Below are 19,421 nucleotides of genomic sequence, written 5' to 3' on the forward strand. Positions count from 1 at the left end.
GCCCCTTTGCAGCACATAAAAACCCTGTGTATCGATTTCAGTGTCTTGAACGAAGAACCGAATCCCCACCTGTATCCTTATGGGGGCCCCCCCGGCAAAGGCAGAAAAGGAGGTATGGTAGAGCTGCCCCCTCCATTTCCGCTGTAGCTTAAAGGCTTCTGGTGCAATAGGGTGAGTTCCCTGTGGGAAGGCCATGTGAACACGATACCAATGCAACTGTGCCAACACTTTGTGACGTTTAGAAATCGATCCCAACCCCCAGACATTCCAGGTGATTATATGGTAAGATTTAGAGATTGGCTTTATATTGTAAGATTTAGAGATTGAAGCCAATACTATTAGTTAGAGTATACAAGTCAGTGCCCCCACTAAGGGACTTGTGAGCCCCACCTGTGATCTAATAATGACAGAAGCATAAGAACAACTAACATTACCTAATTTGTGGTCCAGCATGGAAAATGTTGCTCAACCAAACATAATGGAGTTTAACTGATATAAAGATACAGAGGTTTAAGCTGATGGGGTGCTGTGGTCCCGGCGCCATGCTGCGCATCTGCAAGACAATAATGTTCCTGTCTCACTACTGGAGTTCGGACCCAGGCCCTATCTATAGCAAAATGGACATATTACAATTCCCAATACCAAGGCATAAAATATAAGGATATCACATGTAGATACCAAAAAACAATTATTGGACTGGTGGGCAACATACAGAACAGTACATAGCAATCCATGTAACAGTATAGGTTATAGTTTGCAGGGGGCCATCCCCTTAAGAATACCACAAGTAGCAACTCTGTAGAGGAAGCAAGTAGCCGGGCACCTCTGCAGTCCAGGCCTTCACAAGCCATTAGCTGTCTCTGGTGTTGCAACTGAGAATAAGGCTGTGCTGCCCTCAGTATCTGAGTCCCAAGCCAGGGATGATTCTGTGCTGGACCTTCGGCTGGGATCGGGCAGGGATGTTGCTAATCGAATGCTCTCAAGTTGTCTCACACAGGCCTGCTGCGGGGATGGTGCCACCCCCATGCCTGCCACAGAGCCAGACTTATGGCGTCTATGTCCGCCCCGGAAGCCACACGCCTGAGGCACAGTCCAAAGTGGCTTTCCATCTTGCGATCCTTGGAAATTCTGATCCAGCCACTCTGGCTGCTGCTGGTGAATCAAAAAAGTGAGAGCAACGCTCATGTATGATTTTAAGCTTAGCTGGGAATATCAGTGCATACCCAAGACCAAAGGTTCTGAGCTGGCACTTCACTTCCTGAAAGGAGGCCCTACGGCGCTGTACCATCACCATGTAGTCCAGATAAAGCGACACCCTTGACCCTTAGACAGTAAGCGGTGCATGTTCTCGAGCTACACGGAGTAGCATGTCTCTGTCTTTAAAGATCAAGATTTTTGCCACTATCGGCCTCAGAGGGGCACCTGGAATGGGTTTCCTGGCGGGCACAGGTTCCACTGTGAAGATTGCAGACAGACCTTCAGCGGCCACCTGTGACTGCAGCCATGCTTCAATGAATTGGGTGGGCTCAGTGCCTTTAGAGCCTTCTGGTAGACCCACTATGTGGATATTATTTCTGCGTGCCCTGCCCTCTGTATCTACGATCCTGAAGTTGTTACACTTGTTTACGTAACTGTGCCGTCACTGAACCTTGTTCCGCGTGTCCCGGCGTTGAGGTAGCTAATGTTCGTTCTGTCGATTTGACCCTCTCTGCAAGCTTATGGTGATCGGCTTTTAGCAAACTAATATGTGTGGTGAGGGCGTCGAGTTTCTATCCCATGATTACTCTGGAATCGCGTATTTCCTGCAGTATGATATACAAATTGTCGACCGGAGGTATTACCTGCCTGGTAATGATGCAGTCTGCAGGAGTCGAGGTCACTGAATCCTCTGAGGGCAGGGAACGTGCTTCCAGGCATTCATCCAGTTGGTGAGGTTTGTTATTGACACGCCCCATCGTGCATGCGAAGATGGCAATCCAAGGCAGGGGGCAACACACTTAAGCACCCAACGTGGGGCAGAGCCTGCCACCTCTATTGGTCCCTCTGCGCTTTCCGATGTAAGTCCTAAAAAGGCAGCACACCACAGCCAAACACCTGCCACGCAACACACAGATCAGCACTGTAGGTGCTTATCAGCCCAGAGCTCCTACAGTGTGTCCCTGGTGTTAGCCATCTTGTTTTCCAAGGTGTGAGGACACTCTGGAGATCTGAGTGGCCAGTGCCAGCAGGTGACATCAGAGACCCCTCCTGATAGGTGCATACCTGGTTAGGTAGCCAATCCCCCTCTCAGGGCTATTTAGGGTCTCTCCTGTGGGTTCCTCTTCAGATTCAGCTTGCCAGATTCCACCAGGAATCCTCTGCAACTACTGCTTCATCCTCTAACCGTCAGATCAACCATGGACTGCTCCAGGAACCGCTGTAACTGCAACAAAGTATCCAAGAAGGCTACTGTGACTCTGCAACTTCAGCTCCAGCCAGCAACTCCAACAGTTTCCAAGGTGTGCACGCTGTGAGGACTCCCTGTCTTCATCCTGCACCAGAAGGACCGAAGAAATCTACCGTGGAGTAACAGACTCACTTCCTTGCTCCATCAGGCACCTTTTAAGACGATGACTGGTTCTCTGGGACTTCTCTCCTAATGGCGAGTCTGCTCCCTGGAACACAGTTAGTGGACCCCTTTTACCCAGACTGTCCTAAGATCCAGCTGTCCAAATTTGGCGGTGGTAAGAGCATACCTTCCCAGTTTCTGACATTACCACTGTGATCTGCGTGATCTCTAGCTCCTGAGGCCTCTGTGCACTGTTTGCAAGAATCCTTTGTGCACAGTGTTGCCCAGGTCCCCAGCACTCTATCCTGTGACGCTCAACTCGCTGAGTTGTTCTCCGGCGGCGTTGGACCTTCTTCTGTAGTGCTGCAGCAACCACAATTTGCGCCTTCTTTGTCTCTGTGTCCTGGGACTCCCGTGGGTGCTGCATAGTCATCTGTGGGTTCCCTCCAGTGTTGGGAGCCCCCTCTGCCTCCTCAGTCCAAGTTGAGGCCCCCAGGTCCCTCCTGGGTCCAGGCAGCACCATTTTGATGCAAACCACGTACTTGCTTCAACCAAGGCTTGTTGGACGTATCCAGCACTGTAACTTGCCTGCATCCAACATCTCGACGTGGGACATCCTTTGCATCATGCAGGAACCTGCAGCCATCTTCTTCGGTGCTCTTCTGCAGACTTCTTCCAACCGGAGAATCCTCTTTTGCACCATCTTCTAGGTTGGCAGGGGCTCCATTGCTACCTGGAATCTTCTGGACTTGGTCTCCTCTCTTCACAGGTCTTCAGGTCCAGGAATCCAGCATTTGTTGCTTGCAGTCTTGCTTGGTTCTTGCAATAACTCTTATCACGACTTGTAGTGTGTCCTGTGGAAACTTGCAGTACTTTACTCCTACTTTCCTGGGCTCTGGGGTGGGGTATTTTACTCACCTTTGTAGTTTTCTTACACTCCCAGCGCCCCTTTACACACTGCACTTGCCTAGGGGGGAATTTGTGATTCACATGTCACTTTCTTAGCATATGGTTTATGTTGCCCCTATGCCTATTTCTTCCTATTGCATTCTATGGGATTTTCTACTGTTTGCACTATTCTGTGACTATTTACTTACCTTATTTTGGTGTCTAGTGTATATATTGTGTATAATACTTACCTACAGAAGGAGTATTGCCGCTAAGATATATTTGGCCTTGTGTCACTAAAATAAAGTACCTTTTATTTTTGGTAACACTGAGTGTTATCTTTTATTGTGTACAAGTACTGTGTAGCCATAGGGCTTTTGCGGGAGCTTTGCATGTCTCCTAGTTCAGCCTAAGCTGCTCTGCTACAGCTACCTCTAACAGCCTAAGCTGCTAGAAAACTGACTGCATTTCACTAATAAGGGATAACTGGACTTGGTATAAGGTGTAAGTACCTAGGGTACCCACTACAAACCAGGCCAGTCTCCTACAAGGAGTTCAACTACTTGGCATTAGATTAGCTCAAACTGGGTCTTAGGAACTGCATATTTTAAAAAAAACACCATTACACTAAAGCATAGAGCAGGGGCAATATGTAAATTTGCTAAGAAGGTTAATTGGACCCCTATTCTGCCAGCAGTGGAAATAAATAAGGCGCAAGCTAGGGAGGGCAGCTCTCCATAGTGCTGAGCTTTGGGGGGGGGGTTTCCAATGTAGATTCTTTGCGAGTGGTGGAAAACAACTTCCTTAGAGTCCTTACTGGTCTTGGGAGGGGAACATCTCTTGTACCGCTGCGCTTGGATCTAAGGATCCATGAGATTACTGTGTTGGCTGTGCTAAGACCCTGGCTATATTGGATATGCATCTGGAGCACCAGCGAATTAAACCCCTTTAAAGAGGGGATAGCAGATATTTTAAGAATTAATTCAGCGGTAAAAATGAAATGGCTCAGATCCAGGAAAAGGGCATGATCAGACCTGGGCTTAGGACAACTTAGGGAATAACCAAGTCTATTCGTCCTGGTGATGTTAAACTAGTAAAAAAAAAAAAACTGGTATATGAGGAAATTGCCATTGCCACTACAGTCAGTCTAAAAAGTGTCTTCCTGCTCCACAAATCTATAAGCAGGGCCAAGGAGTTTTTAGATTTCATATGCCCAGCCTGTGCATGATCAGTCTTTCTTCATTCCAGGTATGGGACACTCCCAGTAGCCACCTTTACTGCTACATGGGGGGCTCGCACAAGGGGTCACGATGTTGCTTTTATTGCAAAACTGCCATAGAAACAGATGAACATCTGCTATTTTTCTGTGCCCCATATGCTGAAGCCGAAGCAGATGGCTAGTGCATCTGTGCCGAACCCTTAGCATAACAGTTAAGGGAGAATCCTACAGAATCTGAGTGTCACGTCAATGATAGTGGTAGTAGCATTTTCAAAGTTTTTGCATATAGCCTGGTCAATAAAGAAGAAGCTACTAGCCGACACCTCAGTTTGAGTTTAATAATGCAGTCGATTTGTTCTATACTATTTGTGTTTAAAATTTTAAACTCATTAAAGTTTAACACTTCTGTACATTTTATCCCAACTGTTTTTAGATTTTTATTGTGATTCCTTTATGTAATTTGATGATTAACTATTATATATCGAACAATCAGTAAACTTAAAACATGATATGATATTTAGACTTCTTCAATTGACTTGTGAACTCCAGCCACCATCTAGGTCATGGCCACATGCTCTAGCATGCAACATACACTTGGGTGTAGTGCAGAAAGCCCATGGGCCCAACTAAAAAATATAGATTTGACAAAGCAGAATAGTTGGTACAAGGAGCTGTAATAATCTAATCCAATATTTCACAGAAAGGAAACCTATGGTAGTGAACCTTAAATAATTTTGATTAAGAGACAAGACGTGAATTAAGTAGTTTGTCTTATTTCAGAGCTGGAGGCCTCTAATGATAACGTTCAAAGGCAAAAGACTAGTCAGTTATACTCAGCCTTACCTAGTATGTATAGTTTTGGAGTCAAACGTCTTACACCTGGAGCAGGTAGAATTTGCTGCCACCCCTAACATCACAATCTTGATCTATATGTACCCATGATGTAGTTTACACTGTGAGTTTTAAGATTTAACTGATATAAGTGGTGTACTTGAAGTCAATGGTACGGTGCTTTCACTGTAGTGTCAGGAAAATCATATATGATATGTCTTAACCTTATTAAATGAACTATAATTATAGAGTATAATTTTATAACAATCCACATGTTATTTGAGTAAATTTGCATTTAAATCACTAACAGTTTATGTAAGTGTAATGTGTAAAAAGTACTTCTAAATCACATTTATGTTCATGCATTAGTAAAGTCTGCATTTATTCTAATTGTAACATGACATCCTATTTGAATTTATATAGTTAATTTTTATATTCAATTAATATGTGCACAGTATAGCGTGAAATTAAATGTGCATTAGTTTAATGTCAGCCTGACTAGGCCTGAATTTCTTTAACGTAAGAAACAGTTTTTTATTGTCTGTGAATGTGTAATTTCATTGCAGATGCATCCACGCGAACTGTTAGTTGGGGAATAAATGTGCTTTTATTTTACTAATAGAGACTCTGAGAAAAAGTTCTTGAATGTGGAACATGAGGATCTCGAGAGTGAGATGACTAACCTTATACATACATGTTGCAAAAGATGTCCAGGGGACCAAGGACTGCAGTGTTCTCAGGACTGCCCTGGAAGCTGAAGGTGATGTTGCAAGTTACACCGTGGTGAGGGGTATACAATGGTGCTTGTAGTGGTGTGGCCAAGAAGGCGTTACCTGACTGAATTTTGTGGTATTAACTAGGGCTTTCACTGATTGATTGTAGTGCAGATTCCCTTAGACTTTGAGAGGTACAGTCCTCTGACTTTCCCCTTTGTTCCCATGCTTTGCTGAGTGTGGCTTAGACTTACACTTATCTCTCTAAGAAGACTCTTGACCAAGCTTCTGAAATGCTGACACCTTCCTCTTCATTTTAACAAATCCTTTTACTCTTATTTTTAGTTTTCACATTTTGCCCTTGTGTTTTATAGCAAGATTTCTCTGTTTGCAGAAAGCTTAGATTCCTATGAGTATTTCCCTAACTGCCCTTAGTTTTTCTTAGCTATATGATTTAATTTGCACCAGTGTATAATAGAGTTGAACAGCAACTGTTTTCCAAGCCTGATCTTGCTCTTAATACTCTGTATTGCTGTTATCGAATTTCTGGTTTGTCTTATGCTAACTTGTCTAAACTTCTTCAGAAGGTTTTGCTACTCCATTGTTATTCTGTATCTTTACAGCTAGGTTTTTAAGAGTTGTTACCATTTCCTTGAGTGTTAATTGGTAATAAAACCATTTAACTTTATTTCCATTTTGGGTCCTTATTGTGTGGCCAAATTGGTTACACTGTAAATTAAATGTTGATTGGTTGTTAACTGATTCCCTAGTTAAACCCTTTGCACGGATAGAAAGATCATCGACCTCAGAAATAGGGCATACAAAATATTCCATCACACTACCCACTACTCATGCTCCATAGGGCTGAGTGAAAGCATTTTACCATATAGTAAACATTGGTACTCACCATTCTCAGTCTGCAATCTTGCTCTGTGGAGGGACACATCCGCAAGCTGGCGTTGTAATTCATCCACTTTGCACTTGGCTTCGCTTAGCTGGTCCTCGTATGTTCTGCACAGCTTTTCAGCATTCGCCTTTGGGGAAAAAAAGAATACTGCAATACTGTAGTGTACACTATATATATAGTCCATGAGAAAAAATAACATCTCGGGGTAGGCATTTTTTACTCTTTTTAGGGTTATCTTCTTCTAATTCTTTTTTTGTGGGACAAAATATTATGCAACTTATATATTTACAAGAATGCCAGTCAGGCACAAAGAGGATCTTACAATCAATCCAGTGGCTACCAATTTACATTAAGAGAAACTAGAGGGAATGCTATTGTCATTAGGTGTGTGGGGAGGTGTCTGATCTAATTAAAGAAGGAGCCCTGAGCTGTCATGGTGCCCTTCTACACCCTCAATAATATTAATAAATAGCTTATGACTCCTGGCAAATCAGCATGAATGGTTTGTTCTGTGCTGTTTTTTCAGGTGTAGATGTTCTGAACAAAGGACTTTAACCTAAGCAGATGGGGTTACGTTTCTGCAGTGAGGTTAAATGCCAATCCATATAGCTTGTTTTATGATTCCATACATATTTAAAGCTCCTAACCTTGTTTTTGGTCAGCTGTTCAATGTTTGATGAGAAATCGTCGAGTTCCATTTTCATCTCACTCTTCTCTTTCTCCAATTTCTGCTTCACCCTCTGCAGGCTGTCAATCTGTTCCCCCAGTTCTGCCACAGAGTCGGCGTGCTTCTTGCGCAGACCAGCAGCTGTGGCCTCATGATGCAACGTAGCCTCCTCCAGGTCCCGCCGCATCTTTAGGAACTCTGCCTCCCGCTTTTTGTTCATCTCGATCTGCAGTGAAGTGGCACCTCCAGCTTCCTCGAGACGTTCACTAAGCTCCTCCAGCTCCCGTGCCACCTCTGAGCGCTGCTTCTCCACCTTGGCCCTAGCTGTTCTCTCTGCCTCCAGCTCTTCCTCTAGCTCTTCAATTCGTGCCTGCACAGAAGGAGAGCGCATAAAGATACAGTTGTAGAAACTGAAAAGTAAGAATCACCGAATGCGAGGGCTGCAGAGTGCCACCTGAACTATCCAAGTAAAGGCACAGATGAAAGATCTGACTACAAACTCAGCTGAGAAAAACTATCTCAATGGACACAGCCACAGACTTCACTCAGGTTAGTACTGCAACGCTACAAATGAGAAGGAGGATCAAACATGGATAATGGCGACAGAAACATGGTTACTACAGTCCTTAACATTCTTTTTCATCTTTTCTGCGCTATTGTTATTTATTCGTGTGATTAACTTACCTGGAGTTCTTTGATTTTCTTCTGTAACTGACCACATAGAACCTGCTCATCTTCAATCCTGGAATTCAACTGGCTTATCTCAAAGTCTTTCCTGTGAAATGAAACAAACTTGTTTATATTTAGAGGTCAGATGCCTTCCAGAAAAGGAGCATAGGTTCAGCCATACAAACGACAATCAACTTCAGTACCAAAAACCATCTCACTAGTGTAAATTGTGCTTATATAAAACAAGTAATGTTATGCAACAAATGAAGATCCAGGGAAAAGTAGAATCGATGAAGGTAACTTCATGGAAGGCTACCAGCTTTTTAGGCAATTTAAATCAATCTTTAAAGCCCCTTAAATCTCCCCTCTCTTGAGAGATAGGCAAATAGATAGACGGATGGATGGATTTGAGCCGTGGTTTCTGGTGCTCGGCACCGTCAACTAATTCTCAAGAGGAGCACTTATGAGAGTTCACAACTTGGAGCATTGGTTGTCTAATTTGGAGATTAGTACAACAACAGTTGCTTAATAATTCAATATATAGTTGAAATGAGTAATACTTGCCACCCATGCCATTCTTACAGCTTTGGGTGGACTGGAATAGACTAAATTGTCACACTTAGGCAAGTGCTGTGGTTGGTGGTTGTGTTGACTCTCACTGGCTGCGCTAACAGGGTGCCAGCTGCAGTAGCCTTCTAAGAAGGGCCCTGACACTCACTTTATTTTTTTACAAAATAGATAGAAAGATATGCCTTGCAATTGAAAACAATGTGGCCTATTAGGATGTTATTTAGAGAAAATGGACATTAAACAATTATACACACAGCCATTACTATAGTAAAAATGTTCAAATTCCATTTTGTTAACACTCTACAGGGAAACGAGCAGAAGAAAGTCATTATTTACCATCAGTTTGCATTTAACAATTACTACACAGTTTAATGCTTTGCATTCTGGTTTTGGTTAAATTGCTCTTTTAAAACAAATATATGTGAAAAAACTCCATAGCATAAACTATATATGCATGATGTGCGGAGTGTAATATAATATTTCTACCATTATAGAGGAGGGGGGCATCATGATCAACTCGAGGCCCAGTAAGGATACTATTAAGAACCATCAATTACTTTCCATAAAATACCTCCAATTAAAGACTTCATAAAGATTTCAGTAAATATTTCACTAATACATCATAGCATTATACAACTGTATATGAACACCTAATTCCATGAATCACAAATTAGATGTTCATTCTGATAGCTTACTTTTTGAGCTTTTCCTCTAGCTGCTGTTTATCATTTTCAAGATCCATGACCGACTCCTGGGTTAGTTTCAGATCGCCTTCAAGTTTCCGTTTAGCCCGTTCCAGGTCCATTCTGATCTTCTTTTCCTGTTCTAAGGAACCTTCCAGCTACACAGAGAATGTGGGACAGGAATTTGTATTTAGCTTTTATGGAAAGAGGTAGCTCCATAGAAACATAGGACCTGATTAGAGTTTGTCTTGTGGGTTACTCCATCACAAACATGATAGATATATCCCCTCAGACTTATTATAAGTAAATTATATCCTTTGGCATTTGTAATAAAGCAGATGGATTATTCATAAGGTTTGTGGCAAAGAACCCTTTCACCAAACTCTAAATCAGGCCCATAGAATTGGAAGCAACTTTTGATGTTGTAGTTATTCGGTGTTGTATCATTACACTGAGTACTTTGAAAAGGAGAGGGCATGAAAATGCAGCGGAAGTAAATTAAAACAAAGAAGCACAGAATGTGAAAGCTGGTCTCAGGCCTAAAATGATCATCTAATAGGCCATCTGGCCCATTGGGTAAGTGTTTGGAAGTATTTTCAAGTAAACAACAAAATTTATTTTCTAGTTTTTGCCAGTTAAGCTTGTCATTGGTATTTAGTACCTTGAATATGTATTTGCAGTCTTCCGACAAATAAATAATAAATACATTTAAGTATAGCCATTAAATCTTATTGCCCCTTCTGTTAAAACAATATTAAACTGTTTCTTTTGGCTTGGAAAACAGTGGTGATAACTCCCAAGAAGAGAAAAAATCAGAGTATCACTCATTCATACCTTTATAAATTTCATTCTACTACAGAGTTGACTGTATTTTCCAATTTTCAATATTTTTTTTCAATGTATATAATTCCTCTTCTAGGTCATTAAATATCTAAATTGAACACAGCCTCATACTTGTTCCTTGGCTACTCTGCTTCTAGCCTTCCCCTAGTCAGAAGCTATGTTACAAATTACTAATCTATGGCTGTCGATACTAGCGCAGGTTTTAAATCTCACCTAAATACTGATTTACTCCAGTACTGGAACTTTAATAGATTCACATGCTTGAATCATTCCCAGTCGTCAAGATGGGAGTCTCTGGTGTAATACAAAACCATATTCAATTGCATATAAAGCTCAGAGGCACTAGGCCTCTTAATTTAGTAACATCTCACAGTCATTTTATAAACAATGACCAAACTTAAGAGACAACGAATCAGCTCTCACCACCCTTTAAAACCCTCCTGTGAGGAGCTGATTTCCCTCAGATTTTCCACTGCATGTTGTGCTAAGGAGTCTCCTCTGAGCTCTGCTCAGTTTTTCTCTCAGAAATTCTTTCTGAGTGGATTTGGATATTTTCTCTCTTCAGGAATAGTTCAAGGTGGTTCAAACTGACTACCATGTCAGAGACACCTAAGAAAGGGCTCTTTATAGCTTGTGCTACTTGCATGAAGAACAGGATGCATGCTGATGATCAGCATAAGAACAGTATTCATTGTCTCTATCCGAGCCACAAACCTAGAGACTGCAAGGTATGTAGAACATTTTCTACTAAGACCCTTAAAGACAGAGAGGGTCGTCTTCTCATCTGGCTCCAGAAGTTGAAATCCAGGGACAATCCTGTCTCTGATGAGGACAGTGCCTCTTCTTCTGTTTCTGTAGTGAAAACGCCTGTCAAATGTCAATCTGAAGTTTCTTCAGAGGAAAGACCAAGAAAAACTGTCAAATCTGCTGAGGCATCCTCAAAGACTGGTAGCCCTTCAAAGATGAAGGCTAAAGCTTCTGACTTTAAGTCCAAAAAGAAGCCTGTTTCTGAGCTGTCGACATCACCACTCAAGGTAAAGCATACCTTCAAAAAGCCAGCTTCTGTGCCATTGGCAAGATCAACATCGACTGCTCAAGTCCTGACAACGTCTTCTACCATTGCCACACTGTCTATCACTATGGCGAGATCCGGCTCTTCATCGACGATATGTTCATCCTCGTCGACGGCAAGTCCTATAGCTTCACCGTCAGCTGTGATACCGTCGACGCTCTCATCGCCGACCCCGCTGACAACGGCCTTGTCGACGCTATTTCCGCTGTCGACTGCCTCGTCACCGCTGCCTCCACCGACGACGGCTTCGTCGACAGAGCAACAGCCGTCGACGCCATTGTGGATGACTCACCAACCGTCAATGACACTCCAACCGTAGATGACGTCTCTGCTGTCGGCGTTACCACCATCGACGATGGTCAATACGGTGATGCTCTCGTCGATGATACCACCGTCGATGGCACACCTCTTGTTGACGATGAAGACTACAGTAAAGGTTCAGAGGCCATGTTCATTGCCTCTGTTCTCATCAGGTGAAAAAGTATCACCTAACACCCTCAGTTACATCTCCTAGCAAGGTTTCCAGCCTTTTACCCTCACATCTCTTGGATGAAGATGACTCAGATGAGGAGGGTTTTTTGGAGTGGCCAGCAGCCCTTCCCAGTGAAGGGTTAAGTGCCAAGAATACTCGGATGATGGTGAGGCTTCATACTACACCCAAGGCTTCCGCCAGCAACTCCTCTCTTGCAGCATGATGCACCTCAGCCAAGGTCACAGCAGTCTGTTCTTTCCACGCCAAGACATCAGGTATCCTCCGATGAGGATGCGGAGGAAGGTGAGATACAGCCAGATAATGATGAATGGGATTATTATATTATACCAGTTCCGGCTTTGCCTATATCGCCCATGGTTGAGTCCACCAACTTTCGGCCAGAAATACAAACTAAAATTCTAGATCTTCCGTATGACGGAGAAACTCTATTTGGCAAGCACGTCGACGATGCCCTTCAAGACATCAACGCAGATACGGAAACAGCTAAATCCCTGGGCACTCTGCAGTATAGGAAAGTGCCCTCTCAGGGTGCTAGGAGCAGAGGTCAACCTTCCTTTCGTTGTAGATACTAACAATATAGGTACCTATCCTATTCCTCCATGTTTTAGCCTTCTAGAGCACAGTACCAGCCGAGACAACCACCTCCCACAGCAAATACCAGACCCTACCACAAGAAGAAACAGGGGCGTCAATCTAAAGAATCTCCTCCTACAATTTATCATGGAATTCTGAAACTTCATATCCAACACTGGCAACAAATAACCAAAGACAAGTGGGTGCTGGATGTCATCTGCTTCGGACACCTGTTGGAATTCACCCAGATTCCCCCTTCAATGCCTCCATCCCAGGTACGTCAAAAACACCTTTGTCTACTCTGCTTGGAGGTAACAACCATGCTGAAGAAAGGGGCTATAGAGTCTATTCTGCATTCCCAGAAGAGAAAGGGTTTTTACTCCAGCTTCAGTCTCATCCGAAAAAAGTCTCGCCTATGGTGGCCAATCCTAGACTTACGGGAGCTAAACAAGTACCTCAAGAAGCAAACATTTCGGATCGTCACCCTCCAAGACATCCTCCAGCTTCTGAACAAAGCAGACTACATGGCCTCTCTCGACCTTCACGATGCGTACTTTCACATTTCCATTCATCCGCTCCACAGAAAGTACTTGAGGTTTGTGGTCAATGGCAAACATTTCCAGTTCAAGGTCATTCCCTTTGGCCTATGTTCAGCACCAGAAATCTTTACCAAATGTCTAGCGCCAGTGGCGGCCTATCTAGGGAGAAAAAAACACCATGTTTTTCCCTACCTCAACGATTGGTTGGTAAAAGCCCCAGATGTCCAGACAACAGAAAGTTCAGTCAAGGTGACTCTGTGCCTTTTCAAGGAATTAGGCCTTCCGCTCAACAAAGAAAAATAATTCAAACAGCCATCCACTCGATTAGCCTTCCTAAGGGCTATCTTGGACACTCAATGAGCCAAAGCCTCTCCAGCACCGGACAGACAAACAAGGCTAATACAGCTTCCAAAGAAAAAGGTGTCTTTCAGTTCGGCAGTACAAGTCCTTGCTGGGCATGATGTTGTCATGTATCAGCCTCATTCCATTCTGCCGCCTCCGAATGCGTCCAATCCAGGAAGAACTGGACAAGCAATGGATGCAAGCACGAGGCTCCTTCGAGGATACCATCCTCGTAACAACGTGCATGGTCCATTCTCTGTATTGGTGGACGAATCCCAAGAACATTTCCAAAGGACTCAGTTTCTTGGCACGAGTTCCTCCAATGATTGTAATTATGGGTGCATCACTCACAGGATGGGGCGCTTGCTTGCAGGACCTTCGGGTGAGTGGCAAGTGGCCACCCTCTCACTGTTTATTCCACATAAATCTTCTCGAGCTGAGAGCGGTCTATTATGCCTTGCAAGCCTTCCTCCCAAGGATACGAGGGTCAGTGGTGCTTGTCAGGACAGACAATACCACCACAATGCACTACTAAATAAGCAGGGAGGAACACTGTCTTGCATACTCTCTTAAGAAGCACAAGCCATCTGGAAATGGTGCATTCACCACTCAATCTGCATCACTACAGAGCATGTCCCAGGCCTACAGAATACCATTGCGGATTTGCTAAGCAGATTGGCGACATCCTCACACGAGTGGGAATTAGACCAGATCGAATATTTGACCAGTGGGGAAAACCGAATCTGGACCTATTTGCATCCTCCCAGAAAGCCAAATGCCGACATTATGCAAGTTGGCATCACCAACAGGGATCATGGGGGGGTGCATTTTCGATTGCATGTTCAGGGATCTATGCGTACGCTTTTCCTCCAATTCCTCTCCTCACAAGGATGATCAGGAAGATGAAGTTGGGACTCTGCCAGCTGATTCTCATAGCTCCAGCGTGGCCGCATCAACCGTGGTACACGGAGTTGCTTCTCCTGTCGGCCTCTCCATCCATCAGGCTCAGACCAATCCCGGAGCTGCTTACCATCAATCGGGGGCAAGTGGGGCACCCGGACCCCAAATCTTTGTTTGCACACATGGCTCCTGAGTACAATGAAATCGGCCATCTAGGCCTACCGTCTGAATGCAGAGAAGTGCTAGCTAATGCACGTGCACCTAGTACCAGCAAATCTTACCGACTAAAATGGAAGCAATTTTGTGTATGGTGCGAACCCAAAATATGCACCCTCTCTCCTCTGCACCGGAGGCAGTGTTGCAGTATTTATTACAACTGGCACGTTCAGGTCTAGCCCATTCCTCAATCAGAGTCCATTTAGCTGCCACCTCCAGAAACAGTACAGTACCAGGCAAACCATCCTTATGCTCTCCTTATGCTCTCTCAGATTAGTAAAGCAATTTCTCAAAGGTCTCTTCAGATCTTTTCCTCCAGTAAAGCCTCTGCCGCCGGCATGGCAACTTAACATCGTCCTTGGTCAGCTTATGAAGGAGCCGTTTGAGCCGATTCACAGAGCGGACATCAAGTACCTTACTTGGAAAGTGGCTCTCCTTCTCGCCCTTACTTTGGCGCGCAGAGTTAGTGAAATTCAAGCTTTCACTATACAAGAACCTCTTTTGCAGTTCAGGCAGGACAGAGTCATCACGCGCACCAATCCTAAATTTGTTCCGAAGGTGCCTTCGGAATGCCATATCAACGAGCCAGTGGTGCTCAAAACTTTCTTCCCGAACCCGCAAACTGCTGCGGAACGAGCGCTCCATTCACTCGACCTTAAAAGGTGCATAAAATTCTATCTGGACAGAACAAAATTGCTCAGACAGTCCACTCAGTTATTTGTAGCGTTCAGTGCTCCTAGAAAAGATCATTCGGTAACGAAACAGACTATACCCGATGGATTAAGGACGCAATCAAATTCTGCCATCAGAAAGCAGGAAGGCCATTGAACACAAGCGTAAGAGCGCATTCTACCAGAGCTATCTCTGCATCCTTTGCGCTGTTTGCTGGTGTATCAATTAAAGACATCTGTTGTGCTGCGACATGGAGAACAACTCACACCTTCACGCAGCATTACTTCCTGGACACATCGGGATGCAGCCGTTGGTCAAGCGGTCCTTCGAAACCTGTTTCAATGACAGTGAGCTAAAATATTTATTTACTCCATCTGCTTATTTTCTGTTATATCACATTTTCCTTATTATAATGCTGTAGATCATAGCAAGAAGTGTATGTACATATAATCATGCCAGTTCACATTTCAGAGTGCTATGCTACTATTTGTAGGACAAAAATGTGTTATATACTGCTTACTATTCTGATTCAAGCACGTGAATCTATGAAAGTTCCAATACTGGAGTAAGAAACAAGTTACTTACCTGTAACTGTAGTTCTCCAGTATTGGAAACGTTCATAGATTCACATGCGACACACCCTTCCTCCCCTGAGGAGCTCACCTTCATTCTCCTCAGTCCTAGACTCTTTATTGCACTTGTACTGGGAAAATCTGAGGGAAATCAGCTCCTCACACGAGGGTTCTAGAGGGTGGAGAGAGCTGATTGGTTGTCTCTTAAGTTTGATCCGTTTTTTATAAAATGACTGTGAGATGTTACTAAATTAAGAGACTCAGGGGGTTATTCCAACTTTGGAGGAAGTGGTAATCCGTCCCAAAAGTGACGGTAAAGTGACGGATATACCACCAGCCGTATTACAAGTCCATTATATCCTATGGAACTCGTAATACGTCTGGTGGTAAATCCGTCACATTTGGGACGGATTACCACCTCCTCCAAATTTGGAATAACCCCCTTAGTGCCTCTGAGCTATATATGCAATTGAATATTGTTTTGTATTACACCGGAGACTCCCCTCTCGACAACGGGGAATGATTCCAGCAAGTGAATCTATTAATGTTTGCAAAACTGGAGAATTACATTTACAGGTAAGTAACTTGTTTCTTCCAAGTCAAACATTTTCCATGTTGCTTCTCATTTGTAATGTTGTGTGCTAGGAAATGATTCACTAAAGTCTAGCAATATTCATCTAACTGCCTTACCTTTGACTTACTTCTACATTTTCTAAAGAACTGTGTCTTCGGTGGGACAGATTCTTCTCCCACTGTATACGTTTTTCAGAGGCCTTTTCTTGGGGATGAGACAATTTATGAAGCAACTAAAACTGAAGTATTTTCAAGCCTTTCTGTCTAAAATCATTAGCATTTAGCTGTTACTCTCTTCAGTATATGTCTAATTACTTAATTTTTACTCTTGGTCCCAGTTTATTGGTGGGGCATATAATTCAGACCCCTCTGGAAACACCTGTTTGTACAGATGTGTGAACTGTCGTGCAGAGGTTGCCACATCTGGTAATTACTTACTTAAAAAAAAAAAGCCTGTTAAATACTGTGACCTGCATGTTCTGGTGCCGAAAACACTAAAATCTGCTTGCTATGTCCCCAGCGAGAGGCGAAATTTGTGAGGTGCAATATTATCATGCCCATTAAATTCTGAAGGCCGGGTTCAGATTTTAGTGGATGTGATAAATATTGCAACCAGGGACTCCTAAGCAGCCTATGTTGTTGTTAAGGTTTATTCATGCTTACTAGTATTAAACTCAAATGACATAATATCCTAATTCATCATTTTATGGCGCCCCTGCCACTTTTTTTTATTTATGAAGCGTAGTAGTGTCACTAACTGCGCTTATTATTTACTCACGTCATCTACTTGCTGCTCCAGCTTTGCTTTGGCCTTGGTTAAGGTGTTAACTTTGTCTTCCTCAGCCTGCAAATCATCAAGTGCCTGCTGGTGGGATTCCTGCAGTGCTTTTTTTTCCCTGGTCAATTTCACAATGATCTCGTCAAGAGCAGCCATTTCTTCCACAAGATTTTTAACCTGAGAAAACAAAAGAAGACAAACGTGGCACATTTGTGGGGATTGGCCTGAATTTGTATTTGGAAATTTAACATGAAAAACTAAAACAGCTTCGGGAGAAATGCGATTAAGAGGAATCTAGAGCTTTTTAAGCTGGTATCAGCGGTACCTTGAAGAATATGATCCATTTATGCGTTCAACTTGGTAATAAACAGAGTACAGTTTGGTGTGACTTTGCTACTGCAGTGGCTATCTTTTCCAAAATAGTTAGGCTCCTTCTGTATAATTGTTATGGTCTAGTGCAGCTGATGCAAAAGATATTGAAAAGGGAGACACAACCTCCTACAAATAAGGGGAATTAAAAACTGAGAGAATTGAATAGTAGAATCTATTAAGAAATGTAGATTTGGAGAGATTCCCGGATCATCAAATTAGAGCCTAATGGATGCCCCAGCAATCCCATGAATTGTCCTAAAGGTCCCTGCGGTCGGCCTGGTTAGAGGAATAGATCCATGGATCTTTCTTTGTCATTTTCTTTTGTCTAGAGGACACATGAACCACTTGCCATGTTCTTGGAAGAACATGTAATGTCCATGTGATGTGTCCCCTAAGTACCTTGTTTTCGGTAGCATGTTTCTCCTTCTCCACTTTAGCTAGGGTGATCTCCAGGTCATCAATATCTTTCTTCAGCTCAGCACACTCATCTTCGAGTTTGCGCTTCTTGGAGGTCAGGTCGGAGTTCATCTCTTCCTCATCCTCCAGCCTCTCTGTTAGCTCCTTCACTTTGGCTTCCAGCTGAATCTTTGCTTTGATCAAGAGGTCACATCGCTCCTCGGCGTCTGCAAGATTGTCCTGCTCCTGATGGAACCAAAATGCAAATTTGAGCACAACACCTATAAATATAATCCACTTATCAGTCAATCTCAATGTACCATTCATCAATACATTGCAAGGCATTCTGTTGTGTGTGCAGCTGTCATCAGGCACTGCTGACTTCTAGCGCTAGGCTGTAGCTATTGAAAAGGCACCTTCAAAGTTTCAGCAAAAAAAGTACTAATTTTTCTTTAAATGCTGAGTTTGATTGGTGAGATCTTATTATAACCCATATGCAGTGTCTATTCTTAAAAAAGGGTTGGTTCAAGCTTGGTTCATAGAATTGCTTAGCAAACCTTCAGTGTCACCTTACCCAAGTGTGAGTGTGTATCCATTTTTTTTAAATGCTACTTGCTATCTCACTAACCTGTAACCTAAGAATATGGATATTAGAATAGTACTAATTAAAAACCTTTTTTGCAATAGATCACAGGTGTTCAAGTGCCCCAGTGCTAAGTTACGGTAATTCCTTTGCACTGAAATATGCTGTGGAAATAGGTTTAGTTTTGTAGTAGGTTCATAATTCATAGTTCAATGCATTCCCCCAACAATTTGCCCTCTATATTTTTCCTGTTCTTGTAAACTGCATGGTAACATCTAATATTAAGCTATTTAGTCAAAAACACGAGGAATAATTAACAATAATAAATGTAACAGCAGTACATTCTGCATCTTCAGGGGTGTATTTATCAGAAGCATATAGTTGGTGGGAAGCATTTCCAATAATTATCGTCAGGTTTAATTTTGATACTGGCAACGTTGTAATGTGACCCTAAAAGCATTCTGTGCTACCTGAGTGCTCATCGATAATTTCCTTGATAAAAGACATCCTTTCTTCACCTTTGAGGTTTTCTCTCAGCGTGTAAAATACCAGACCTCTCCAAGTTTACTGTGACAGCGATAGAGTCAATCGGCCTAATAATATGCATAGTGCTTTCAAGAATAAGCTATGTCACAGCTGAACTGCGGAATCACATGCGTCTCCTGCTACTCCAAGTTCCTCTTGAGATCATGTCCCCTTTTCTGCATGAGCAGGTGGCCGACTGAGAGCACACACACTCTTTGTACTCCCATTCAAAATATGATGGAGTGGGCTCAGACTTGAAAACCTGCTCCAGAATATC

At 43.1% G+C, this 19,421-nt stretch overlaps 1 protein-coding gene across 1 annotated transcript in view; it reads right to left on the reverse strand.

Moving 5' to 3' along the window:
* The window catches only part of MYH7B (myosin heavy chain 7B), a 156,298-nt gene that overhangs the window by 50,978 nt on the left and 85,899 nt on the right, over positions 1 to 19,421 (reverse strand). The window contains exons 24-29 of the mRNA XM_069243897.1: positions 18,040 to 18,282; positions 17,269 to 17,445; positions 9,708 to 9,853; positions 8,458 to 8,548; positions 7,754 to 8,143; positions 7,107 to 7,233 (exon numbers count right to left, since the gene is read on the reverse strand). Of these exons, the coding sequence (XP_069099998.1) occupies positions 7,107 to 7,233; positions 7,754 to 8,143; positions 8,458 to 8,548; positions 9,708 to 9,853; positions 17,269 to 17,445; positions 18,040 to 18,282 (1,174 nt within the window). The remainder of the gene's footprint in view (positions 1 to 7,106; positions 7,234 to 7,753; positions 8,144 to 8,457; positions 8,549 to 9,707; positions 9,854 to 17,268; positions 17,446 to 18,039; positions 18,283 to 19,421) is intronic.

This window comes from Pleurodeles waltl, chromosome 7, assembly GCF_031143425.1.
Source record: "Pleurodeles waltl isolate 20211129_DDA chromosome 7, aPleWal1.hap1.20221129, whole genome shotgun sequence".
NCBI lineage: Eukaryota > Metazoa > Chordata > Amphibia > Caudata > Salamandridae > Pleurodeles > Pleurodeles waltl.